Below are 21,702 nucleotides of genomic sequence, written 5' to 3' on the forward strand. Positions count from 1 at the left end.
AGTATTGTGTGCAGTTTTGGTCTCCTTATTTAAAAAAGGACATACTTGACCTTGAGGGGGTGCAGCGTAGATTCATGAGGTTAGTTCCTGGGATGAGGGGACTGACCTATGAGGATAGGCTGAATAAACTGGGGCTGTATTCTCTAGAGTACAGAAGAATTAGGGGAGATCTTATTGAAACATATAAGATTCTTAAAGGGCTGATAAAGTAGACACAGAGGGACTGTTTCCCCTGGTAGGAGAATCTATAACCAGGGGTCACAGTCTTAACATTAATGGTCAGCCTTTTAGAACAGAGTTGAGGAAACATTTCTTCACTCAGAGGGTAGTGAACTTATGGAATTCACTACACCAGAAGGCTGTAGATGCTCAGTCCTTGAACATTTTCAAGGCTGAGACTGATAAGATTCTTGAAAAATAGAGAGATTAGGGGATATGGGGATAGGGCAGGTAATCAGAGTTAGGTCAGAAGATCAGCCATGATCTTATTGAATGGCGGAGCAGGCACGAAGGGCCGAATGACCTACTCCTGCTCCTAATTCTTATGTTCTTATGTTCTTATGCACTAATTATCCAGAGTATTGGCAAAATATAAAAATAGCTCACTCAGGATCATTTCACAAGCTAAATTTACGGATTAAAGTTCAACTTTGGCTTATACTGTAAGCCATGGTCACAGGTTCAGTCATGTGTGGCAACCTCTCACCCAGGCAAATATCCATATCAAATGGAACGGAGAGTTGAAGGTTCCCTTTCATTTCTATTCCCCAAACCTCTAGCAAATTGTACTCAAGGTTATCACTTCCCAGGTTTATCATTATCCTGTGTTAAGTTAGTCACCAAGAGAAATCCAGCACTTTGAAGATTGATTTGTTTCAAACTTCTATCTCCTGAATGGACCCCACAAATTCTCGTTCCATCTCTTTTCACAGCCATCAGATCTCAGAGGATTCGATTCTCTCAATCCAGGGCAGATTCTGTTTGACATCCACCATGTTTGTCAGTTCCAGTTTAGCTGCAATCTCCTGAATCTCTTGCTCGAGGATTTGGTTCCTTTGGTACATCTCCAAATAGCTGGACTGCAGCTGTTTCTGATACTTGATAACTTTCTCCTTCTCCTCCTGCCAGGTGCTCCTCTCCATCTGGAAACTGGTAGCCTGGGCTTCACACTGCCTTCGCTCCAGCAAAAGTTCTGCTTTGAGTTGTTCCACCTGAAGGACGAGGTTTTGAGTGTTCTCTTCCTGAAGGCCTCTAAACTTCAGATCATCCGTTTCACCACAAAGGAAAACTCTCATGGTTTCAGGCGTACCGTCTTTCCTCAGAGCAGTTTCTTGGATTAGGATGGCTTCCTCTTGTTGGTGCAGGTTGCTGGTTCTCCTGGCCAACACCACCGAGCGCGACTGTACGGCACCCTTCAGCAGTGAGATGTGCTCGTCTTTGGCACTCAGCTCCAGCCGGACTTCTCGGAACTGGGTTTTGAGGTTGAAGATCTCGCTCAGTTTCTGCGCCACTTCGGCCTGAGAATCTCGGAGCTGCTGTTTCAAGAGGGCAATCTCGCCTACCTTCTGACAAACCTGGAACAAGAGAAAATTTCAAGGAAAGTGCAACAGCATACAATGTACAATGTAAGATAATAATAATCCTTACATTCAATATAGTGTCTTATCACGTCATTGAGACGTCTCAAAATGCTTCACAGAATATACTGTAAACTGTGTTTGTTGGCGAAATGCAGCAGCCAATTGCGCACACCAGGGTCGTTATTCACAAGCAGTTATGGACTGAATGATCACATTTTTTTTAAGAAAGGGCAAAGTGCATATAGATGCTCACCTTAAACTCTGAGCAGGATCAAACACACAATGTCACTAATCATGTGTACTGTTGGATACTCTGAAATAAAGAACGGAAGTAATTCTGATCCAAGGGATATAGAATCAATTGACCAGAGGTCCACAGTTTACACTCTACGGTCGTGCAGAATTTTGGAAAATTCAACCTTAAATATTATTGAAGACTTCATTTTAAGAATTGTGGAAAACTGGCTTCCAAATAGGCCGAATTCAATCATTTTTTCACAATTCTGGTGGGGAATCCAGAACAAGGGGGTATAATCTTAAAATTAGAGCTAGACCATTTAGGAGTGAAATCAGGAGGCAGTTTTTCACCTAAAGAGTAGTGGAAATCTGGAACTGTCTCCCACAAAGGCTGTGGATGCTGGATCCATTCACATTTAAGACAGAGGTGGATAGATATTTGTTAGGTTAGAGTATTAAGGGATACGGGGCAAGGGCGGGTAATTGGACTTGAAGTACAGATCAGCCATGATCTTGTAGAATTGGCATGCAACGGTTCTCACCCTAATGTAAACCCGCAAAGTTTTCCCACGTAGTGAACTAGGTGGCCTCTGTGTTCAATCCTTCTCTATGAGTGCAAGTTCCCTATTCTAAGATGTAACTTCACTAATGCGAGTCAACACGACGATAGGTATTGCCAGTGCTTTATAATTATAGCAAGGAGAAGTTTCCAGCAGAGTCTTTGCACTAACAGACTGTGACATAGGCTCAACCTGTGTATGTATCTCCCTCCCTCCTGATTTATACAGAGACTCAAGAAGTATGATTAAGAAAGCTCAATGGTATTTTATTGGCATTTCAGACACAACCCTATGCCTTACTTATCTGCCCGTTAAATATGAAAATGGTCACAACGTTCATTAGTAAATCCTAACACACCAAAACTATACAGCTAGTCTAACAGCCTTGTCTAACAGTCTATACAGCCTTGTCTAACATTAGTAAACAACAGAAAAAAACAATCTTGACCCAGAGACTCCTCCTCAAATCAGGTATGTACTTCTTTGATGACAAAACAAGGTGAATAGCGACCAGGAAGCATTTGGGTTCGCTCCTTTTAAGAGATTAAGCCCACCCTCTTCAGAAAGTATCTACTGATACTTTTCCCCTGCCAAATTTACAATCTATCGCTATAGCTCCACCCACTGGATCCTCCTGATTCTCTTTTACTGCCAAATTGTTGAGAAATCTACCCTTGATGTTGCCAACAAGGTATTTTCCTTCAATTAAAAATACTGGCTATTTAAATTGCTCTTAAAGCTATATGCCATCGCTGGGTAACTGCGCATGCGCAAGCTTTCCAATAGCACAAACATCAAGCCTAACACAGGCTAACAATATAGGTACAAATATACATATCAAAAGGTTAAGAACAAATAACAGGGCAAGGCTCAAGGGGCTGAATGGCCTACTCCTGTTTCTATAATACAGCAAATCTCACGTATGTCTGATCTGTATAAATTGTATAATCGCCCAAGTCATAATCACCCAAATTCCATTCAAGAGTTTATATTCTATGCAAGTTTGACATAACTCATACTTTGCATAAGTCATATTAAATGTATGATTCCAACTGATACGACTTGAGGTTTACTGTATTACATTTTAAGATTGAAGCTTTCAGGACCCAGGCACTAGGATTCTCTCCCTTTGCCTTTGAGATCCAAGAACCTGAACAAGTTCCACAGTTTCTTCATCTGCTTTTTTGTCAAACTCTACACAACCCGCTCCATCGCTTCTTTACCAGCAAGGTTAAAGAAACTTGAAATTTAATACATTTGCATTTAAAACCATTGAATTCTGAGCTGCAAAGGATTATAAGTAGCATACCTTTGGACATCTTTTGTTGACATTTATACCGAGTCCGAGTGCTTAATCAGTTTCGTTAACAGTAAACCTACCTCCCATCTGGTTTCCTCTAGCCTTGGGTTCAAGTCGTCTTGTTCCTGCTTGTAAGACGTACAGTGGGTTTTCAGCCCCTCGCATTCCCCCAGGAGTTTGTCAAAATCCTCCTGGAGCTTCTCCTTCTCCTGCTGGACCTTGAAGACTTGGAGTTGGAGGGTCCGTTGGGTATGCTGGGCCTGCTGGGTCACTTGCTGGAGTTTTGTGGCATACACTCGCTTCAACTCCTCCATTTCCTTCTCCCACAGCCTCTGCTTATCCTCAAACACCTGGGCAATGGCGTCCTCACTCTCGTTTAGATTCTTTCTCATCTGCTTCAGCTCCAGTTCTTTCTCATGGAGCCGGTCCTCCAGCTCCTGCATAAAGTCCTCCATTGACAGCGAGAGCTCACAAGATGGGGGCATGTTACCCAGAGGGTTCAGCCTGTTTAGCACAGCCATACTCTTGCAGGAAAAGCGTCCACTGTCACAGTTGGACGCATCCTTGGATCTCAGTGAGCCCCCGTCAACGCAATTTGATCCGACGTGGTTGATTTGGCTCATAGAGGCACTTATCTGGCCTACGTGATGTTTGACGCCTGTTCCACAGGGAGGAAGGCTGGTCATGGAGTTCCGCCCGGAGTCAGACATGTCTTCCTCTTGACTCACAGTCCTGAAGTAATCCTTCTTTTCACTCCTATTCCTCAGTGGCGAAAGCTCAGTCTTACTGAAGACATCGAGACTGGCTGTGCTGTCAGACAGTTCCTTACTCTGGGGCGGATACAGGTTCTGCATCGAACTGAAGTTTTTTGGGACGACAGGCTTAAAGGCAGATGGTCGGAAACGGGACTACACAAGGAAGGCAGGAGAGAAAAGAACCAAGTCAGGGAAGCAAATGATTTATAGAGAGACTGTTCCAATTAGCATTCTAGTTCATTAGAATTACAATGTGTTTCGCTCACAAAATACAGTCAATCCACTTTAAACCTGTGAAGGGCTTTGAGATGGCTCAATGTGATAAGACGCTGCATAAAATACAAGGATTGTTATTACTATTAATGCAAAACAAGTGTAAAATTTTATGTCGAATGAGGATGTGAGATGCCGAGTATATTCTCTTCTCTCTTAACTCTATCTCCACTGACTCATTCAGAACTCCCTAGTTAGCTGCAACATCAACTTCTTCTGTATTGCCTTAAAACACATCCCCAGAAGAACAATCTAGTACAATACCTCCAGTAGTGCAATATTCACACTGATCATCCTTGTTGGTCCAGGTCCCAATATCGTGGCAAATTATGGACAGCTTTGTGCTGTGGAGCTCTACTCACCCAGAAATACCAGATAACCCCAGACCCTAGTTTTACACAGGACTCCTAACTAGCGAGAGAGAGAGAGAGAAAGAGAGAGACTGAAAATTGACCTGAGTCAAACCCAATCCCCTGAGCTGAAAGGAATAGCATGAACAGCTCACCCACTGCATAACCTTTACAAAGAAAACACAAGATAGAAATTTTCAATGAGTGGCAGTAAATATTGAAAGACCCAAATGAGAAAAGGAACATCCTGAGTTCCGCACACAATTTAGTACAATCCAGAAGTACTTGACCTGAATGTCACCCAGTGAGATTAATCAGTTTTACATACAAGATATTTCACAACACCCAACAACAAATTCCTGCAATCAAAAGGGTGTGATATTTAAATTTCCCAGGCCAGCACCCTGTGGCTTCAACTTGAAAGTGCCACATGACAAAGATTGCAATTTTCTGCTTACCTTACAGAATGCCTCCCCAAACTTACTTCACGTGGGACATGCAGACAACAAACTTTCATCTCAGCAGCTTGGGCTGGATTTGAATGCACACATTTTTGATGCAAAACAATCTGTGACATAAGCATCATCACTAACACCCAGTGCCCGAAGGCTCAGCCCTTCCCAATCGGAGAACCAATATCATTTGAATTCAATTATTGGTTTCCATTGATTTTAAATGGAATAAACGCAAAGGTTTTTTTTGGTCAGCCGGCTGTATGACACGTACAGAAACCATCACCAAACTAAACGTGTCCAGCCCAAACTAAGAAATTCCATGCATTCCACCTACACGTGGATAGATTGTTGGAATGGAATGCGTACTCTTTCCATGGAGGGATGCATCCTGCTCACCAATTCCGGAAAGTATTTGGCGCATATTGGCAAGAGCTAAGGCTTGGGACAGATGGATGGCAGAAGATACCAGTGAATCTTTTTGGGATGCATTAAGATAGGGCTGACTGAACAGGAATTGGTTAATTGGGCACTTTTAGTGTGGCAACATCTTAGCTACCCTGTAAAGAGAGTTTTGTTAAAAAACACAGCACATTCTCGCTTTGCTACTATTGCAATATTTGGTGTACGAGGGTAATTACACCAAATGTATTGCATCTCTCCATCTCACCCAGACACACCAGAGAAAGAGGTTAAAATCAGCATTTCTACAACACAGGAGAGTTTGAAGGTTTAATTAACTTTTATTTGCTGATCATCAGTAATGTTGGCTAAATAGTTTATATTCTTCATTTGTTTTAATAGCCTAAGCTCACAATATGATTCAGAAACTGCATTGGACATCAACACTGCACGGTTGCAGTGAAGCTTGAAGTGAGTTAATGGATATTTAAATACACCAAGAACTTTGAAAATGACCCCTCACCATACCAAGTCCAAAGAGAACATCAAGGAGGAGCCCAACTGTGGTCTAAAATGAAGCACATTCCTCTCCGATGGTGCTGTATCAAAGATGCTTCCTGTTTAATGAACACTCACTACTAGAGGCAAGTTTAGGAAACAACTTTCCTCAACTGATGGTTACAGTGCACCAAATAGCAGCAATTCAGGGAGACCTGATGGAAATGGTTGTACAGGAACAGGAGTAGGACATTCAGCTCCTCGGGTCTGTTCCTCCATTCTATTTGATCATGGCTGATCTGTACCTTAACTCCAATTATAATATAATAATCCTTGCATTTGATATAGTGCTTTTTCACGTCTTCTAGATGTCTCAAAGCACTTCACAGAATATACTGTAAAGTGAATTGACTATATATTTGTGGGCGAAACGCGGCAGCGAATTGCGCACAGCAGTGTCCCACAAACAGTCGTGGATTGAGTGACCAAATTATTATTTTATTTTTATATTTTTCTTGAGGGATTATTATCAGGAGTGTGGAGTAAGGATACTTGCCCAAGGTTTCGACCTGCCAGGAATCGAATCCAGGTCTCTCGTTTGTGAGGCGAGGGCTTTAACCACTGAGCTACAGGACTCTTATTAATTAAACTGGTTAATATCGAAACTAGAGGAAATCATTCAGCCTGCTGAGCCAGTTCTGCCAGATCACAGCAGATCTTTTCATCTAATTTCCCACCTTTATTCCCCACAAACACAAGTTCAGACTCGTGCGCAAGTTAATGGAACACTTTGCATGATTGATAACCTAGTAAAAGCAACAAAAATATAATTTTTGGAAACAGACTTCAAACCTTTTCAAATTTCCCTCCAACAGGAAATGAGTTCTTCGTCAAATCGATTTTCTTCCCATCTTTATAGCACAATCTCCCAAAAATCTCATTCTGCTGGACCTTGTGACAGCGTTCCCTGTCCATGGAGGAGCTGCTGGATGCGATCCGCTTCTCAGTCTTCGATCCATTCTTCGTGCTGTTCAGATAGTTCAGCAGCTCCTTTTGGCTCAGTCCTTTTTTGAACAGCCCGTCCTGCTGCCGCAGGTTGTAAGTGTTCCCATTCCTCTTCAGGCCATTACCTGGCAGCTCAGACTTCTCAGCCACGAGGCTGCCCACGCTTCCCATAATGTACTTTTCGTCAGCAGGGGAGAGAGGATAAACGTCTCTGCAATGACTGGTGGTGGAATCACTGGCTAGAGTCAGGGTCTGGATTGTAGCCATGGAACCTCAGGATGACAGAGAAAGTGCTTGATTGTAATACTGTAGAGAGGGAAGAAAACAAAAAATTAACATTAAAGAAATTGCTTTTTTTTTAAAAATGTTAAAATATCCCAGAGCATTTCACAGGTTTTTACTGAACTTACTTGACTATTTTTTATAGGCAAGCACAGCAGCTATTTTGTCCAGACAGATTGGTTATTTACTTCATGGCTGTTTGTGAGCCCCTGCTATGGACAAAATATAGCAATGTGCTTCCCCAGTACTACACTCGAATGTCAACCTGGACTGTGAGCTCTGGTCCCATCTTGTGGCTTGATTCCACAACCTTCTGAACCAGAGGCCAATGCGTCATCAACTAAGCCAAGCATGTGTATAAATGATTAATCAAGATCTAAATCCCAATCTAGCAAAATCTCAGCTTGATGGAAGGTCAACAATAACAACAAAATTATATTTGAATAGTGGCTGTCACGTCGGAGGACATTCCAAGGTGCTGGACAGACAGAGTTTTGGACCCAAGCTGGGGGTCGGGGTCGGGGAGGGTGGAGGGCAGCGGGGGAAGTAGCGAGATTGAAAGCACCGTCAAAGAGGAGGGTCTTGAGATGGGTCTTGAAGGAGGCAAGGGAGGGGGCGAGGTGGAGGGACTGCGTGATTGAGTTCCAGAGGGTGGCGGCAGAGTGGCTGTAAGCCTGCCTGCCAATAGTGGGGCAAGCGAGGCGGGGAACGTGAAGCAAACCTGAGCCCTCTGAGCGGAGGGAGCGAGCAGGGTGGTAGGGGGTTAAGAGGTCGCAGAGATAGTGGGGAGCAAGACCATGGAGGGCTTTGAAGGTGAGGAGCAGGATCTTGAACTGTATCTTCTGTGATGGGAAGTCAGTGGAGTCGGGCGAGGATGGGGGTGATAGGGTCATGGAGCCTAGTGCAGGAGAGGACACGGCTGCAGAGTTCTGAATGATCTGCATCCTATGGGGGGGAGGAGTTGGGGAGGCCGACAAGCAATGAGCTTTGCATAGTCAAGCCTCGATGTAATGAAAGGTCAAACTAAAAGCTAAGCTGCCTACATACTAGAGCTTTATAAATTTTTCCTCATATTGCATTACGCATTTAGATAACTGCTCAATGAATTCAAAGCCATCTCACTCTGTGATGAGATCTTCTACTGTAAACAACTATCTTGCCTTCCAAAATTGGGTGATCTAACAAATGGACATAAATAATCTATTCAATAAGAAATCATTGTTTTAAGGTATCTTGCTGTAAGCTATAATAAATGGGGAATTGTAACAAAACTATCCTTACTTATGCTTACCCTTACTTTTTTTGAAATACTGAAATAAAAGGATAAGTGAGAAGTGAATAGCAGGGGTGGATGCTCATGTGGCGTATAAACACGTACGGATTAGTTGGGCCAAATGGTTTGTTTCTGTGCTGTATCGTTCTATGTCATTCTACATACATTCAAACAGGACTTAAAGTAACCTGATTTTTTTAATATAATGAGAAGAAATTTGAATAAAACATTCACATTACCTAAAAAGATGCAGAGCATTAAACTCCTTCAACTTTTCAAATACCCCTTTAACAGAATTACTGTACAAGGAGAGAAATATGAACTTGGCAAGAGTGCCCTGTGCACCACAACCTGAGGATTCAATTTGTGCCAACGTCACCCCCAAACGTCAGAATTTGGTAATTTACACTAAATTGTATAATTCCTCCAAAGTCAGCACCATAGTTACTATCCTAGGGCAATCGCTTCCCATGTTAACCATCCTGGTGCAATGGTAGAAGGTTGTGGGTTCAAGCCCCACATCAAGACTTGGAATCGCAATGCAACACACCCCTAGCCCTGCATTGGCTGACACTCCAATGCAGTGCTGGGATTGTGTTGCATTGTTGGAAGTGCCGTCCTTCGGATGAGGTCCCATCTGCCTGTTCAGATGTTCGAAAAGGGAAGAGAGTTTCTCTCTCCCAAGGTTCTGGCCAACATCCCCCAAAATAAAATTGGTCACTCACTCCATTACTGCGTGCAAACTGGCTGCTGCGTTTCTCCCACAAAATGCACAATTTATGAACTATAACCTTCATCTATTACCTCAAACTCACACTGTAGAACTAAACAACAGTATACCACATAGGCTTCACCACTAAACACAGTGTTAAAGGATCATTAATGATTTCTACTTTGCTCTGAATATTTGTTGAAACTCCAAGTGATAATGAGGAGGACCAGTGGGGAGAAATTAGTTTCCCTGACAGACTGAGGGAGTGGAATTAACATTAACACAGTCAAAATGACAAAACTCCTCTGAAGCAGCCTTGGGTTACTGATGCAATCACTACTGATGATAGCTCAGCTCCACCATCACTGCCAGACTCAATTAACTCATCCAAATGAGAGGACAAAGGCTCGGGGTTGTGGAGGGCAAGCTGAGGACAGAGACCAGGAAGTATTTCCTTACACAGATGGCGATTTAAAGCTGGAATGTCACCCAGGAGTGCTGGGACAGGCCACAGAAGAACTGTCTGGGAGGAAAGCCTCCCTCATGTTCAGGCACTGTTCTTGGTCTTCACTTGGTTGTGCAGAAGTCAATCAGGAAAACATGTTACTGTGCACACGCACAATGTGCAATAATTATTGTGCATGGAAAGTAATAATATCACTCATTTTACATATGTGCAGACACAAAAACTGCTCAGGACTTTTAAAGGGAAAAGCTAGGGCAAGAAGTAACTCAAATGTCAACAACTCAACTCGAATGCTGTTCTCAATGCAGCAGAGAATGGTCCAAACCCAGGCATTAGTGCTGCACCACACAATGTCATCACCCGACAGGCCATGAGGGGAGGCATGAAGGAACACGTAATTTTTAAAAAACACTAATGTTTTTTCCAAAGAGTTTGGAAAGTAAAATTTTGCATTTAAGTGGAGTGCTGTAATGTGAATTAAGTGTTAAACTAATCAGTTTGTACCAGATTAGCATTTAAACCAGTCAGGATAGGCCTTAATCTGTACTTGCTGTAAGGTTCACAGAGGACCTGAATACCTAGTTTCAGCCTCTCTTGCAATGCAAACTCCATTACAAACCAAGTGGAATACACACAGACTCATAGGAAGCAATGTATGGGCATATATTGTGAGAGATGAGCAGTACCAAGAGTGACTTGTGTGCAAGAGAATCTAGTCACTTGGCAATCCTACCTTCTACAATCTCACCTGATCTGAGCATCCAAATATCTCGGTTCAGCCACGCTGCATTTACAACTCTAGTCACTTCAACTTAGTTGCGGCATTATGATATCTTGGGCTCTTGGCATGATGAAATCCATTCAATTTACATCGTAGTACCCAAGCCAGGAATCACCCCTTGCACTCTGAATGACAAAAAGTCACAGTGCATCTACAATGGTGACTATATTGCTGGAAGCTGCTTTTTTTTTGAGGGGGGATAGAAAAACATAAGAAAAGTACACACAAAACCAAGGAGAAGTAGGAAGCTGAACTTCCACCAAGGCCAAGACATTCACAGGAACAACCTTTTCCACCAGTAACAATATTCACAAAGTATAACAGCTTGGTCCTGTACCAAGTCCATTCTACTTGTTATGAAAGCAGATAAACCAGTCGCAGAGTTGGGTCTAATATGTGATATTTCTTAATAGAGATCACCAGCACATTTGATGTTTCAGATATTCAATATATTCAAAATACCTGTTTAAGAAATACTGGAAATTTAGGCAATGCTTTTGTCTATTATAATAATCCTTGTTTTTGATATAGGGCCTTTCACATTGAGAAAATAGCTCAAAGTACTTCACAGGATTTAGGTAACAGTGCATTTTGTAGGCGAACTTTCATCTCAACCTTTAGTACCTATTGCTACCCCAAAGGCAACATTCGCAGACTTATTTCTTGATGCACAAATCATTAAAGAGAGTCACATTTCAGACAGATCCATGTACTTACCCCATGCACAGGTTCTCAGCCACACTTTTCTCCCAAGAGTGAAATCATTTGCCCGCTGAAGCAGAGGATCGTAAGACACTGAGCTGGAAGGTGAATATCACTGTTAAGAGCAGCTACTTTCAAGTCTAATCCTATAATCACCTGATAATAACCTGACCACATTTCCACATTTAGCTCACAAGTAACATTAGGCAAGTGGTGTTGGCCATGGGCAGGTTTGGAGGCTGCACAAATTCCTCAGAGCATGAAGTGATCACAGAATCAAATAACCCTGCAACAAAAATTTATACACACAAAGCTACCAGGCGTGGAACCAACAACAAAAAATTGCATTGATATAGTACCCCTCATGAAGGGTAATATCCCAGAACCCTTCACTGCGGTGGAGCATGAGGTCAGGCCAGGGGGAGGGAGAGGTGACCATATGCATGGTCGAAGAGGAAAGTCTTCAGACGCAACCCAAAGATGGGGATGGAAGGGGCAAGACGGAGGGATACAGGAAGAGTGTTCGAGAGTTTCAGGGCATAACGGCTGAAAGCGCAGCCACCGATGGACACGAGGGGACATGCAGAAGGAAAGAGCCAGTCGAGCAGAGGCAGCGGGTAGTGGGTTGGAGGTGAGCAGGTCAGAGAGGTAGGGAGGTGCCACTGCATGAAGGGATTTGAAAACAAGTATGGGTGTCTTGAAATCGATCCGTTGGGTGATAGGGAGCCAGTGGAGCCTGGCTAGAACTGGTGTGATGGGGATACTGAGTTTATTTCAGGTGAGTATGTGGGCAGCAGAGTTTTGAATCAGCTGGATCCTGTGCATGGTGGAGGTGAGGAGACCAGCAAAGACGGCATTTGAGAAGTAGAGTCGGGAGGTGATGAACGCATGGACAAGTGTTTCAACTGCGTCTGAGGTAAGGTACCGTCGGAGGCAGGCAATGTGGCGGAGGTGGAGGAAGGTGGTCCTGGTCAGGGATCAGATGTAGAATCATAGAATTATACAGCAGAGGGAGGCCATTCGGCTCATCGTGTCTGTGCTGGCTCTTTGAAAAGAGCAATCGAACTCAATCCCACTGGCCCGCATTCTCTCCATAGCCCTGCAATCCTGTCCTACCCAAATACCCATCTACTTCTCTCTTAAAAGTTGTTATCGAATTGGCTTTCACCACCCTTTCAGGCAATGCATTCCAGATCAGAACAACTCGCTGTGTGAAAATATTTCTCCTCACCTCCCCTCTGTTTCTTTTAACAACTATTTTAAATCGGTGTCCTCGGGTTACTGACCCACCCACCAGTGGAAATAATTTCTCTTTGTTCACCCTATCGAATCGCCTCATAATTTTGAAAACTTGTATGAAGGCTCCTCTTAATCTTCTCCACTCCAAGGAGAATAATCCGAGCTTCTCTCACCTCTCCTCATAACTGAAATCCCTCATTCGTGGTAAACAACAACAACAAGATTCCATTTATAAAGTGCCTTTCACGTCAGGAGGACGTCCCAAGGCGCTGCACAGTTGGGTCATGACCCGAGCAGGGGGGAAAAATAAACCTCCTTTGCACCCTCTCCAATGCCTTGATATCCTTTCTAAAGTGTTGTGCTCAGAACTGAAGACAGTACTCTAGCTGAGGCCTAACCAGTGTTTTCTAAAGGTTCATCATAATTTCCTGACTTTTGTATTCTATGCCCCTATTTATAAAGTCGTGCATCCCATATGCTTTTTTAACTGATTTATCTACCTGTCCTGCCACCTTCAAAGATTTACTTATATGAATCCCCAGGTCTCTCTGTTCCTTCACACCCTTTAAGATTGTACCATCTTATTGACCACTGTGAGGAAGGACGGCTGTGGGTCGAATGTGACACCTAGGTTGTGCACTGGTTCGGTGAGTCTGAGGGATAGGCTAGGGAGGGTGAGGAGGTCAGAGCTGCAGGACAGAAGATGTTGACAGGAGTCAATGAGTATGGCTTCCATCTTGTCAACATTTAGTTGTAAGAAGTTTGCGCTCAGCCAGGCTCTGATGTCTGCTAGACAAGCTGACAGAACATTGGTGGACCTGGAGAAGTAGATTTGTTGTCATCCGCATACATGTGGAAGTATACCCCATGTCTGCAGATGATATCGCCAAGAAGGAGCATATAGATGAGGAAGAGGAAGGGGGCAAGGATGAAGCCATGGGTGACAGAGTGGGGCGGGAGGAGAAACAATTTGAAGAGACAAAGTGATGGCAGTTTGCTAGGTAGGACTTGAACCAGGCTAGTGTGGTCCCACTGAGGTGAATGAGGGAGGAGAGGCGGTGAATGAGGATGGCATGGTCGACTGTGTCGAACACGGTGGAGCGGTCCAGGATGACGAGGAGGCAGAGGGAGCCCAGGTCAGAGAGAGAGAGGACGTTGTTTGTGACCTTGACAAGCACCATCTCTATGCTATAGGCAGGACAGATACCAAACTGGAGGGGCTCGAGAAGAGAGAGGTGAGAGCAAAACTGGTTAGTGACAACAAGTTCCAGAGCTTTGGCAAGGAAGGACAGGTTGGAAATGGGATGGTAATTTGTAAGGTTGGAGGGGTCAAGATTTTTTTTTGAGGTGGAGAGTGATGACAGCTGTTTTAAGAGGGAGAGGAACAGAACCTGAGGAGAGCAACTGGTTGACCGTGTCAGCCAGCAGTGGGGAGAGGAGGCAGAGTTGGGTGGCCAGCAACTGGGTGGGGAGGGGTTCGAGGCAGCAGGTGATGACCAATCAAAAGCTGTTGAATAGAATGGGCTGTCACTCATCGAACATCTTCACTTTTGGAAACCTGTACCATAGTGGTTAGAGCACTTGCCTCACAAGCAAAAGGACCCCTGTTCAATTTCCGGACAGAACAAAAACCTTACGCAAGTATCCTTGCTCCATACGCCTCTGTTTACCCAGCAGTAACAACAACAAAATTACATTTGTGAAGCGCCTTTCACGTCGGGAGGACGTCCCAAGGTGCTGACCAGTTGGGGATCAGAACCCAAGCATGTGGGGGGAGGGTTGGGGTGAGGGAGGGCAGAGAGGTAGGGGGGCAGCTGAAGGCACGGTCGAAAAGGAGGGTCTTCGAGTCATGTCTTGAAGGAGGCAAGGGAGGGAGCAAGTGAAGGGATGTGGGATGGAGTTCCAAAGGGTGGGTGCAGAGAGGCTGAAAGCCCGGCTGCCGATGGGTCGGGCATGAGACATGGAGCAGGTCGGAGCCTGCTGAACAGAGGGAGCGGACAGGTTGATTAGGGGGTTAGCAGGTCAGAGAGGTAGGAGGCGGCAAGGCTGTGAATGTGAGGGCGAGAGTTTGAATTCTATCCTCTGAGAGATGGGGAGCCAGTGGAGCTGGGCGAGTTTAGGGGTGATGGAGTCACAGAGCCTGGTCCGAGAGAGGACATGAGCTGCAGAGTTCTGGATGATCCACAGAAACTCTCCTTGTTGGCCTCCCCAACTCTTCCCTCCACAAGCTGCAGATAATATTAATGCAAGGATTATTATTATCTGCATCTTATGGAGGGAAGAGTTGAGGAGGCCATCAAGGAAAGAGTTTCAGTAGTCAGGCCTTGAGGTGACAAAGTAGGAACCCAGTTGTTTGTCGATTGGCAGATCGCTTTACAGGGGTAATGATCCCTCCAAAAAAATGGTCACTTAATCCATGACTGTTTGTGGGATATTGCTGTACACAATTGGCTGCTGCGTTTCAGCCCACAAAATACAGTCAATCCACTTTACAACATATTCTGGGATGCACTTTCAGATGTCTGTGATAAGGCACCATATCAAATGCAAGGATTATTATTATTATTTCTTCCAGCTCACACTCACTCCCAGGGCGTTGCTGAGGTAAATTTCCATAGTCAGCTGTCTGGTCCCAGATGGCATTTTTATCACATTGAGTCTAGACAATGAGTGCCAGCTGGCTCTTTGACAGGGCACTTTGATAGGATAGCGATCAGAAGGAACCGTGGCAGAGACTAAAACTTGGGTGGTCTTAACACTATTACTTTGAGGTAGATTGGACTAAGGCTGGTGGCTGTTTGGGAAGCGCAGGGAAGGATAAGATGTGGAGGGATCAGGAAGCTATAATAATACTCATACTTCATTTTGATATAATATCAAAATGTCTCAAAGTGCTTCTCAAGTGCAGAGATTTTATTTACAACCAGTTTGCCCCACAGCAATGACCTGGAAATGGTCATGAAATGAATGACAATAATAATCCTTGCATTTGATATAGCGCTTTATCATGTCGCTGAGATGTCTCAAAGCGCTTCTCAGAACATATTATAAAGTGAATTGATTGTACATTTTAAATTGTGCATTTCGTGGGCGAAACGCAGCAGCAAGTTGCGCTCAGCAATATCCCACAAACAATCATGGATTGAGTGACCATTAATTTTTTTAAAAATAAGTGATCTGCCAATCGACTAACAACTGGGTTCCTAAATACTGCAAGGTGAACAGGTGTGTGGAGTAAGAAAACTTGCCTTACGTTTCATCTTGTCCCGCAAACGTGGCAGCCAATTGCACACAGCAGTGTCCCACAAATATTTGTAGCTTGAGTGACTTTTTTTTAATAAAGATATTATTATCCCTGGAAAAGCAATCCGCCAATCAACTAACAACTGGGTTCCACTTACTATTAGGTAAACAGAGGTGTGTAGTAAGTAAACTTCCCAACGTTTCACCCTGCTGGGAATCGAACCCAGTTCTCTTGCTTGCGTGGTAAGTGCTCTAACCACTCAGCTATAGGACTCACAAGTTAGCCTAGTGGCGAAGCAGAGGCTTAGAAATGGAACAGCAAGAAATTCGGAGAAACTGTAGATAGATGGGCCATCCCAATAGAGGGTTGTGAATTTGGGGGCCTTTTCTTGCATAGGCAATAAGATAATTTCTTTTCCCTACTAGGAAAAGAATGGGAAATTGGTCAGATGCTACATCAGATGCAAACTCTGTTTAACTGAAAAAGCCAAGTGGATCCAATTAATGAAAAAAAATCACAACTTCAGGAAGTCACAAGTCAAATCCATTAGTCATTTTACATATACAGTGTTACATATATAGAGAAAACTATAAATGTTAACACTAAAATAGTGCTCAACTAATAATAATAGTCCAATATCAGGACAGTGAGGTGTTTTTTCAATTCACTGAACCATGAGACTAAAATTTCATGCCCTAAGCTTTGCTAGTAAATAGCGAGCCACCAATTGCACTAATCCGCTCTAAAGAGACATCCTGTAAACCCGCTGAGGGGACAAGGGGAATTTCACTGCATTTTCAGACTATTTAGAGATTTGAGTGCAATGACTCAATCACCCAAGAAATCAGATTGGCTTGGGTACTTACTGGCCTTTAATCCACAAAGTTCTCCTTCACAAAGCATTGTCCAGCTCTGATATTTTAATTTGCAACTATGCTCAAGGAAAATGGAATAAGTTAAACTGTATTAAACTAAATGCACAATTAAATTCACCTTATTTTTTGCATTAAGACCATGCAAACATTCTTGTGTAACCTTACAGATGTAATTGCAAGTTTCTGACATGGAGACATCCTTCAGAGACTTCAGAATGAAGCTTTTAACTTATGTATGTACTTAATAGTGACTTACAAACACTGCATTTAATCCCTTGAGCAGATTTAATTTAGCCATTCTAAACTTAAACAAGTGCTTTTTTAAAAAATATATAAAGACGTACAGAAACTCAGCAGCAGTCCTTGAAAACCAGGCCAAATGCCACCTTCAATCCATCTTGCTAATGAACTGCTCCTGACAGCTCAGCAGCTCATTGCCACAAAGCTGTTATTGGGCCCTGGGTAGGCCCCACCAGCCAACTCTTGCCAGATGCTGCTCTAATTAAAATGGCTGCTCTGGGAGGCAGGTTATAAAAGCACAATCTCAATCTTCATATTTAATGCCCAGCCCTCTCTCCCTACAATTCAGTAGATTGTAAAGTATGCCGCCTACATTTATGCTGAATAGGCGGAGGGTGCCTCCCGTTTGAACCCCAACCTTGTAAAAGGTCCTGAAACTTGCTTTGAGACATTATATTGTACAGTGGATCCCTTCCCTACTCACAGGCTGAACTGTTGGAGATTGGACATGGAGTATGAGAGTATGTGATGGATCAATGCTCACAACAGGTCAAACAAAATTACAGTGAGTGCAAATGGAACCAAAATACAACAAAGCACTGGTTCAAAATGAACTTTCGAGATGCTCAGAAAGTCTATTTGACATCTTTTCCAAGTTGACCTTCATTTGCTTGGATTAATAACGGCGCCGGCGGCAAAATCACTTCCCTCCCAAATACTAAAAACACTCTCCACCACTGCAGAAACTATACCCACAACACTGTCAGAGGCCCTCAGATCCCTGTTTCAGTCTTAAAACAGTCGACTAAGCATTTAAGGTTGTGCAGAACTTTGCAAAGTTATTAATCTAAAAGTATTTTTCTATTTAAAAAATAAGAACAAAGAACAGATCGATTCCAAGATCCTCACATGAGTTTACAAATTGCTTCACGTTTTGGCACCTGCCTATCTCTTTGACCTGCTTATTCCCCACATGAGCATCCACCGCCTTCGGCCGCTTTCATATCGCTCGTCCCTTCCGATCCACCACTATAATAATAATAATAATTCTTGCATTTGATATAGCGGTTTTCATGTCGGGAGGACGTCCCAAAGGGCTTCACCGAACACACTGTAAAGTGAATTGATTGTCTATCTGTGGGCAAACGCGGCAGCCAATTGCGCACAGCAATGTCCCACAAGCAGTCGTAGATTGAAAATGACTAATTTATTATTGTTTTTGGTTTTGGAGGGATTATTATTAGGCTCTGTGTGGAGTAAGGAAACTTGCCCAAGGTTTCGCCCTCTGCCTGGAATTGAACTCAGGTCTCTCGCTTGCAAGGCGAGTGCTCTAACCACTGAGCTACAGGACTCCACACTGCCACTGACAACCATGCTTTCAGCTTTCAGCCACTATGCCCCGAAACTCTGGAACTCTCCCCCTGAATTCCTCTGCCTTTCCCTCTCCTTCTCCATTTTCAGATCATGCTTTAAGACTTCCTCTTCAACTATGCCTATGGTTACCTCCAACTTGCTCGACGTCAGGCTCAGTCACTGTTAAGAGCTCTGAGAGGCACCCTGTGTGAAGAACGCAATATAAATGAAAGTTGTTGCAAGAACCTTTCTAATCTCCACAGAATGCAGTACCAGGAATTTGTAATCACATGATGCCCTATGCTGCTCATTCAGCAGGAGCCAGAGACTGCAAATCTCCAAAGTAGTTGCTTGTCAAGAATTTAAAAGCAAAGTCTTGCACTTGGAAGCTAGCACTCTCTTCAATAGAAGCTCAGGACGCAGCAGCAGTCTTAATGAGGAGCCTTTTAAGGTGGTTTGGAGGAGGGAGGGGGGAATATACGGAAACACCATGTTGATGTAGTGAGCAATGATTGTCACCTGTAAAGCATATTATACATTTTTTTAAAAAATATGTTTGGTGAGACACGAGCGTTACGGGAACAGGGAGGTGTTGGAGGACAGGAGCAGACCAGAAAGAGATGATCAACCTTGCCCTTGCCTGAAGATGTGAGCGGGGAGGTCAGAGCACCCAGAGCAGAGGCCTCAGGTGAGCCAACAGTCAATGATCGGCGAGGGGCCAAGGGTTTTGGTATTCCAAACGAGGAGGTTCCAGGCGCCAAGACGCCATTTCAAAATCTCCTGCCTGGACCAGCATCTCCAAACCACCTGGGTTCCACACGCCGTTTTTCAAACCCTGCACAGGCTAAGTATCTTTTTTTCACATTTCCATTCATCTTTTCCCTGTCCTCCTCCTTTATGTCCCGTCCACTAACCCCCTCCCTCTCTGGTTTTGGTCCAAACAAAGCCACGAGAGCCATCCCCTTTGTGCTGTCTTCCCTATCCCCCGCCATGTCTGTGCGCTGTGTGCCCTAACCCCTGCCATGCCTGTGGCTGACCATGCACCGCTGAACGCCTTGCTCCCAGGCTCCGCGCATGCGTTTTGGTTGCTGCCAACCCAAGATGCCATCCCCCATTGAAAATGCTCCCCTTTCTACTCCCCACACTCTGCTACTCCCAATCAGTCCTTCTCTCCCACCGTCCTCATCGCCTTCTCTCTCTCCTGGACCCCATCACTGCCTCCCTCTGCTCCAGCCTGGGCATCCTCCTCTAGGCCCATCGTGGCTCTTGGCAATGATTGTCCCAAAGTAGGCCCTCCCAACCACCCCATCGCCCACTCTCCCTGACAGAGCCGCCTCCCCCATCTCTGAAAGGCAAACACCTCTTCCCTCATCCACATCGTTACCTTTCCAAACTCTCCCCCCACCTTCCACGGTCAATTCTCCCCCAGAGCCTAAAACCCTCCCTTCGAAGTCCTCCTCCACCACCTCCCCGACTCGCACTTCCCTCCAAAATGTTCGCTCCCTCTTAAATAAAGCCCTCATGATCCATGACCTCATTCTGGACAAGAACATCAACATTCTTGGGTTCACAGAAACCTGACTGTCCCCCAGTGACCCTGTCCCCCTGATCAAAGCCTCCCCACTGGCTACGTCTTTCACCAGCCCCAACCCCACCCCCAACTAAACTGACGCCGCGGCGGGATGGCTCTCATCTCCCAAACTTATCTCGCTCTTTCCCCCTCTTTCTCTGGCTCCTTCCTCTCTTTTGAACACTTAACCCCATCCCATCCCTCACTCTCCTTCAAAATCCTCCTCATTTATTGCTCTCCCAAACCGCCTAGTTCTTTCATCCCTGACATCTCCTCCCACCTCTCATTCCTCTGCACTAAACACCTGATCATAATGGGTAATTTCAACCTTCACTTAAACTTTCCTTGCCCCATCTCCTCTGACTTCATTGCCCTCCTCTCCCATTCTAGTTCCTCCAGTCTGGTTTCTGCTCTGCCCATAGTGCAGAGCTTGTCGAGGTCACAAACAACGTCCTCTCTCTCTCTGTGACTAGGGCTCCCTCTGCCTCCTCATTCTCCTGGACCTCTGCGCTGCATTCAACACAGTTGACCACACCATCCTTATCCACCACCTCTCATCCCTCGTCCACCTCAGTGGGACCGCACTAGTCTGTTTTGAGTCCTACCTAACAAACCGCCTTCACTTTATCTGCTCAAATGGTTTCACCTCCCGCCTGGTCACCTGTGGTGTACCCCAGGGCTCCCTCTTGGCGATGTCATCCCCAGATATGGGGTAAACTTGCATATGTACACGGATGACACACAAATCTACTTCTCCAGCTGCGGCTCCAGGGCCGATGTTCGCTTGTCTTGTCTGGCATAAATCAGGGCCTGGATGAGCGAAGACATCCTACAACTAAATGTTGAGAACATGGAAGCCATACTCATTGACCCCCTTCAGCATTTTCTATCCTGCAGCTCTGACCCCCTCAACCTTCCCAGCCTATCCCTCAGACTCACAGAACAGGTGTGCAATCTAGGCATCAGGTTCGACCCACAACTGTCCTTCCTTCCCCACATCCGGTCCCTGACCAGGACCGCCTTCCTCCACCTCTGCCACATTGCCCACCTCCGACCGTACCTTACCCCAGACACAAACGAACCACTCTCTGTGCGTTCGTCACCTCCCAACTCGACTTCTCAAATACCCTCTTTGCCGGTCTCCGCAGCTCCACTATGCACAGGATCCACCTGAACCGAACCTCCACCGCCCGCATATTCACCCATACTGAACTCCGTATCCCCATCACACCAGTTCTACCCAGGTTCCAGTGGCTCCCTATCACCAAAAGGATCGATTTCAAGATCCTCACACTCCTATTCCCAATCTTCACCATGGTTCACCAGCCACCTCTGCTCGGTTAAGGGCCAGGTGTGCGGGCTGCCGAACTTATTCAAGACCTACTGCCCCGCTCTCACCTTGGCCAAATCGGCCTTCTATTCCAGGTTAATCCTGGAGGCGAAGGGCAACCCCAAGCCTACTCCAACTGGCTCCTCCGTCCTCCCCACCAGGCCTCACGGATTCTTTCCTCTGACTCTCACTACAAGAAAATGCTGGACTTCCTCGAGTCCAA

General features: G+C 44.8%; 1 protein-coding gene across 1 annotated transcript in view; it reads right to left on the reverse strand.

Annotated features, from left to right (window-relative positions):
• Positions 1-531: 531 nt before the first annotated feature.
• Positions 532-21,702, reverse strand: part of n4bp3 (NEDD4 binding protein 3) — a 28,999-nt gene continuing 7,828 nt past the window's right edge. The window contains exons 2-5 of the mRNA XM_007909879.2: positions 11,644-11,726; positions 7,260-7,718; positions 3,758-4,585; positions 532-1,574 (exon numbers count right to left, since the gene is read on the reverse strand). Coding sequence (XP_007908070.1) covers positions 936-1,574; positions 3,758-4,585; positions 7,260-7,679 — 1,887 coding nt within the window. The 5' untranslated portion in view covers positions 7,680-7,718; positions 11,644-11,726 and the 3' untranslated portion in view covers positions 532-935. The remainder of the gene's footprint in view (positions 1,575-3,757; positions 4,586-7,259; positions 7,719-11,643; positions 11,727-21,702) is intronic.

The sequence above is a fragment of the Callorhinchus milii genome, unplaced genomic scaffold, assembly GCF_018977255.1.
Source record: "Callorhinchus milii isolate IMCB2004 unplaced genomic scaffold, IMCB_Cmil_1.0 Scaffold13, whole genome shotgun sequence".
Lineage (NCBI taxonomy): Eukaryota > Metazoa > Chordata > Chondrichthyes > Chimaeriformes > Callorhinchidae > Callorhinchus > Callorhinchus milii.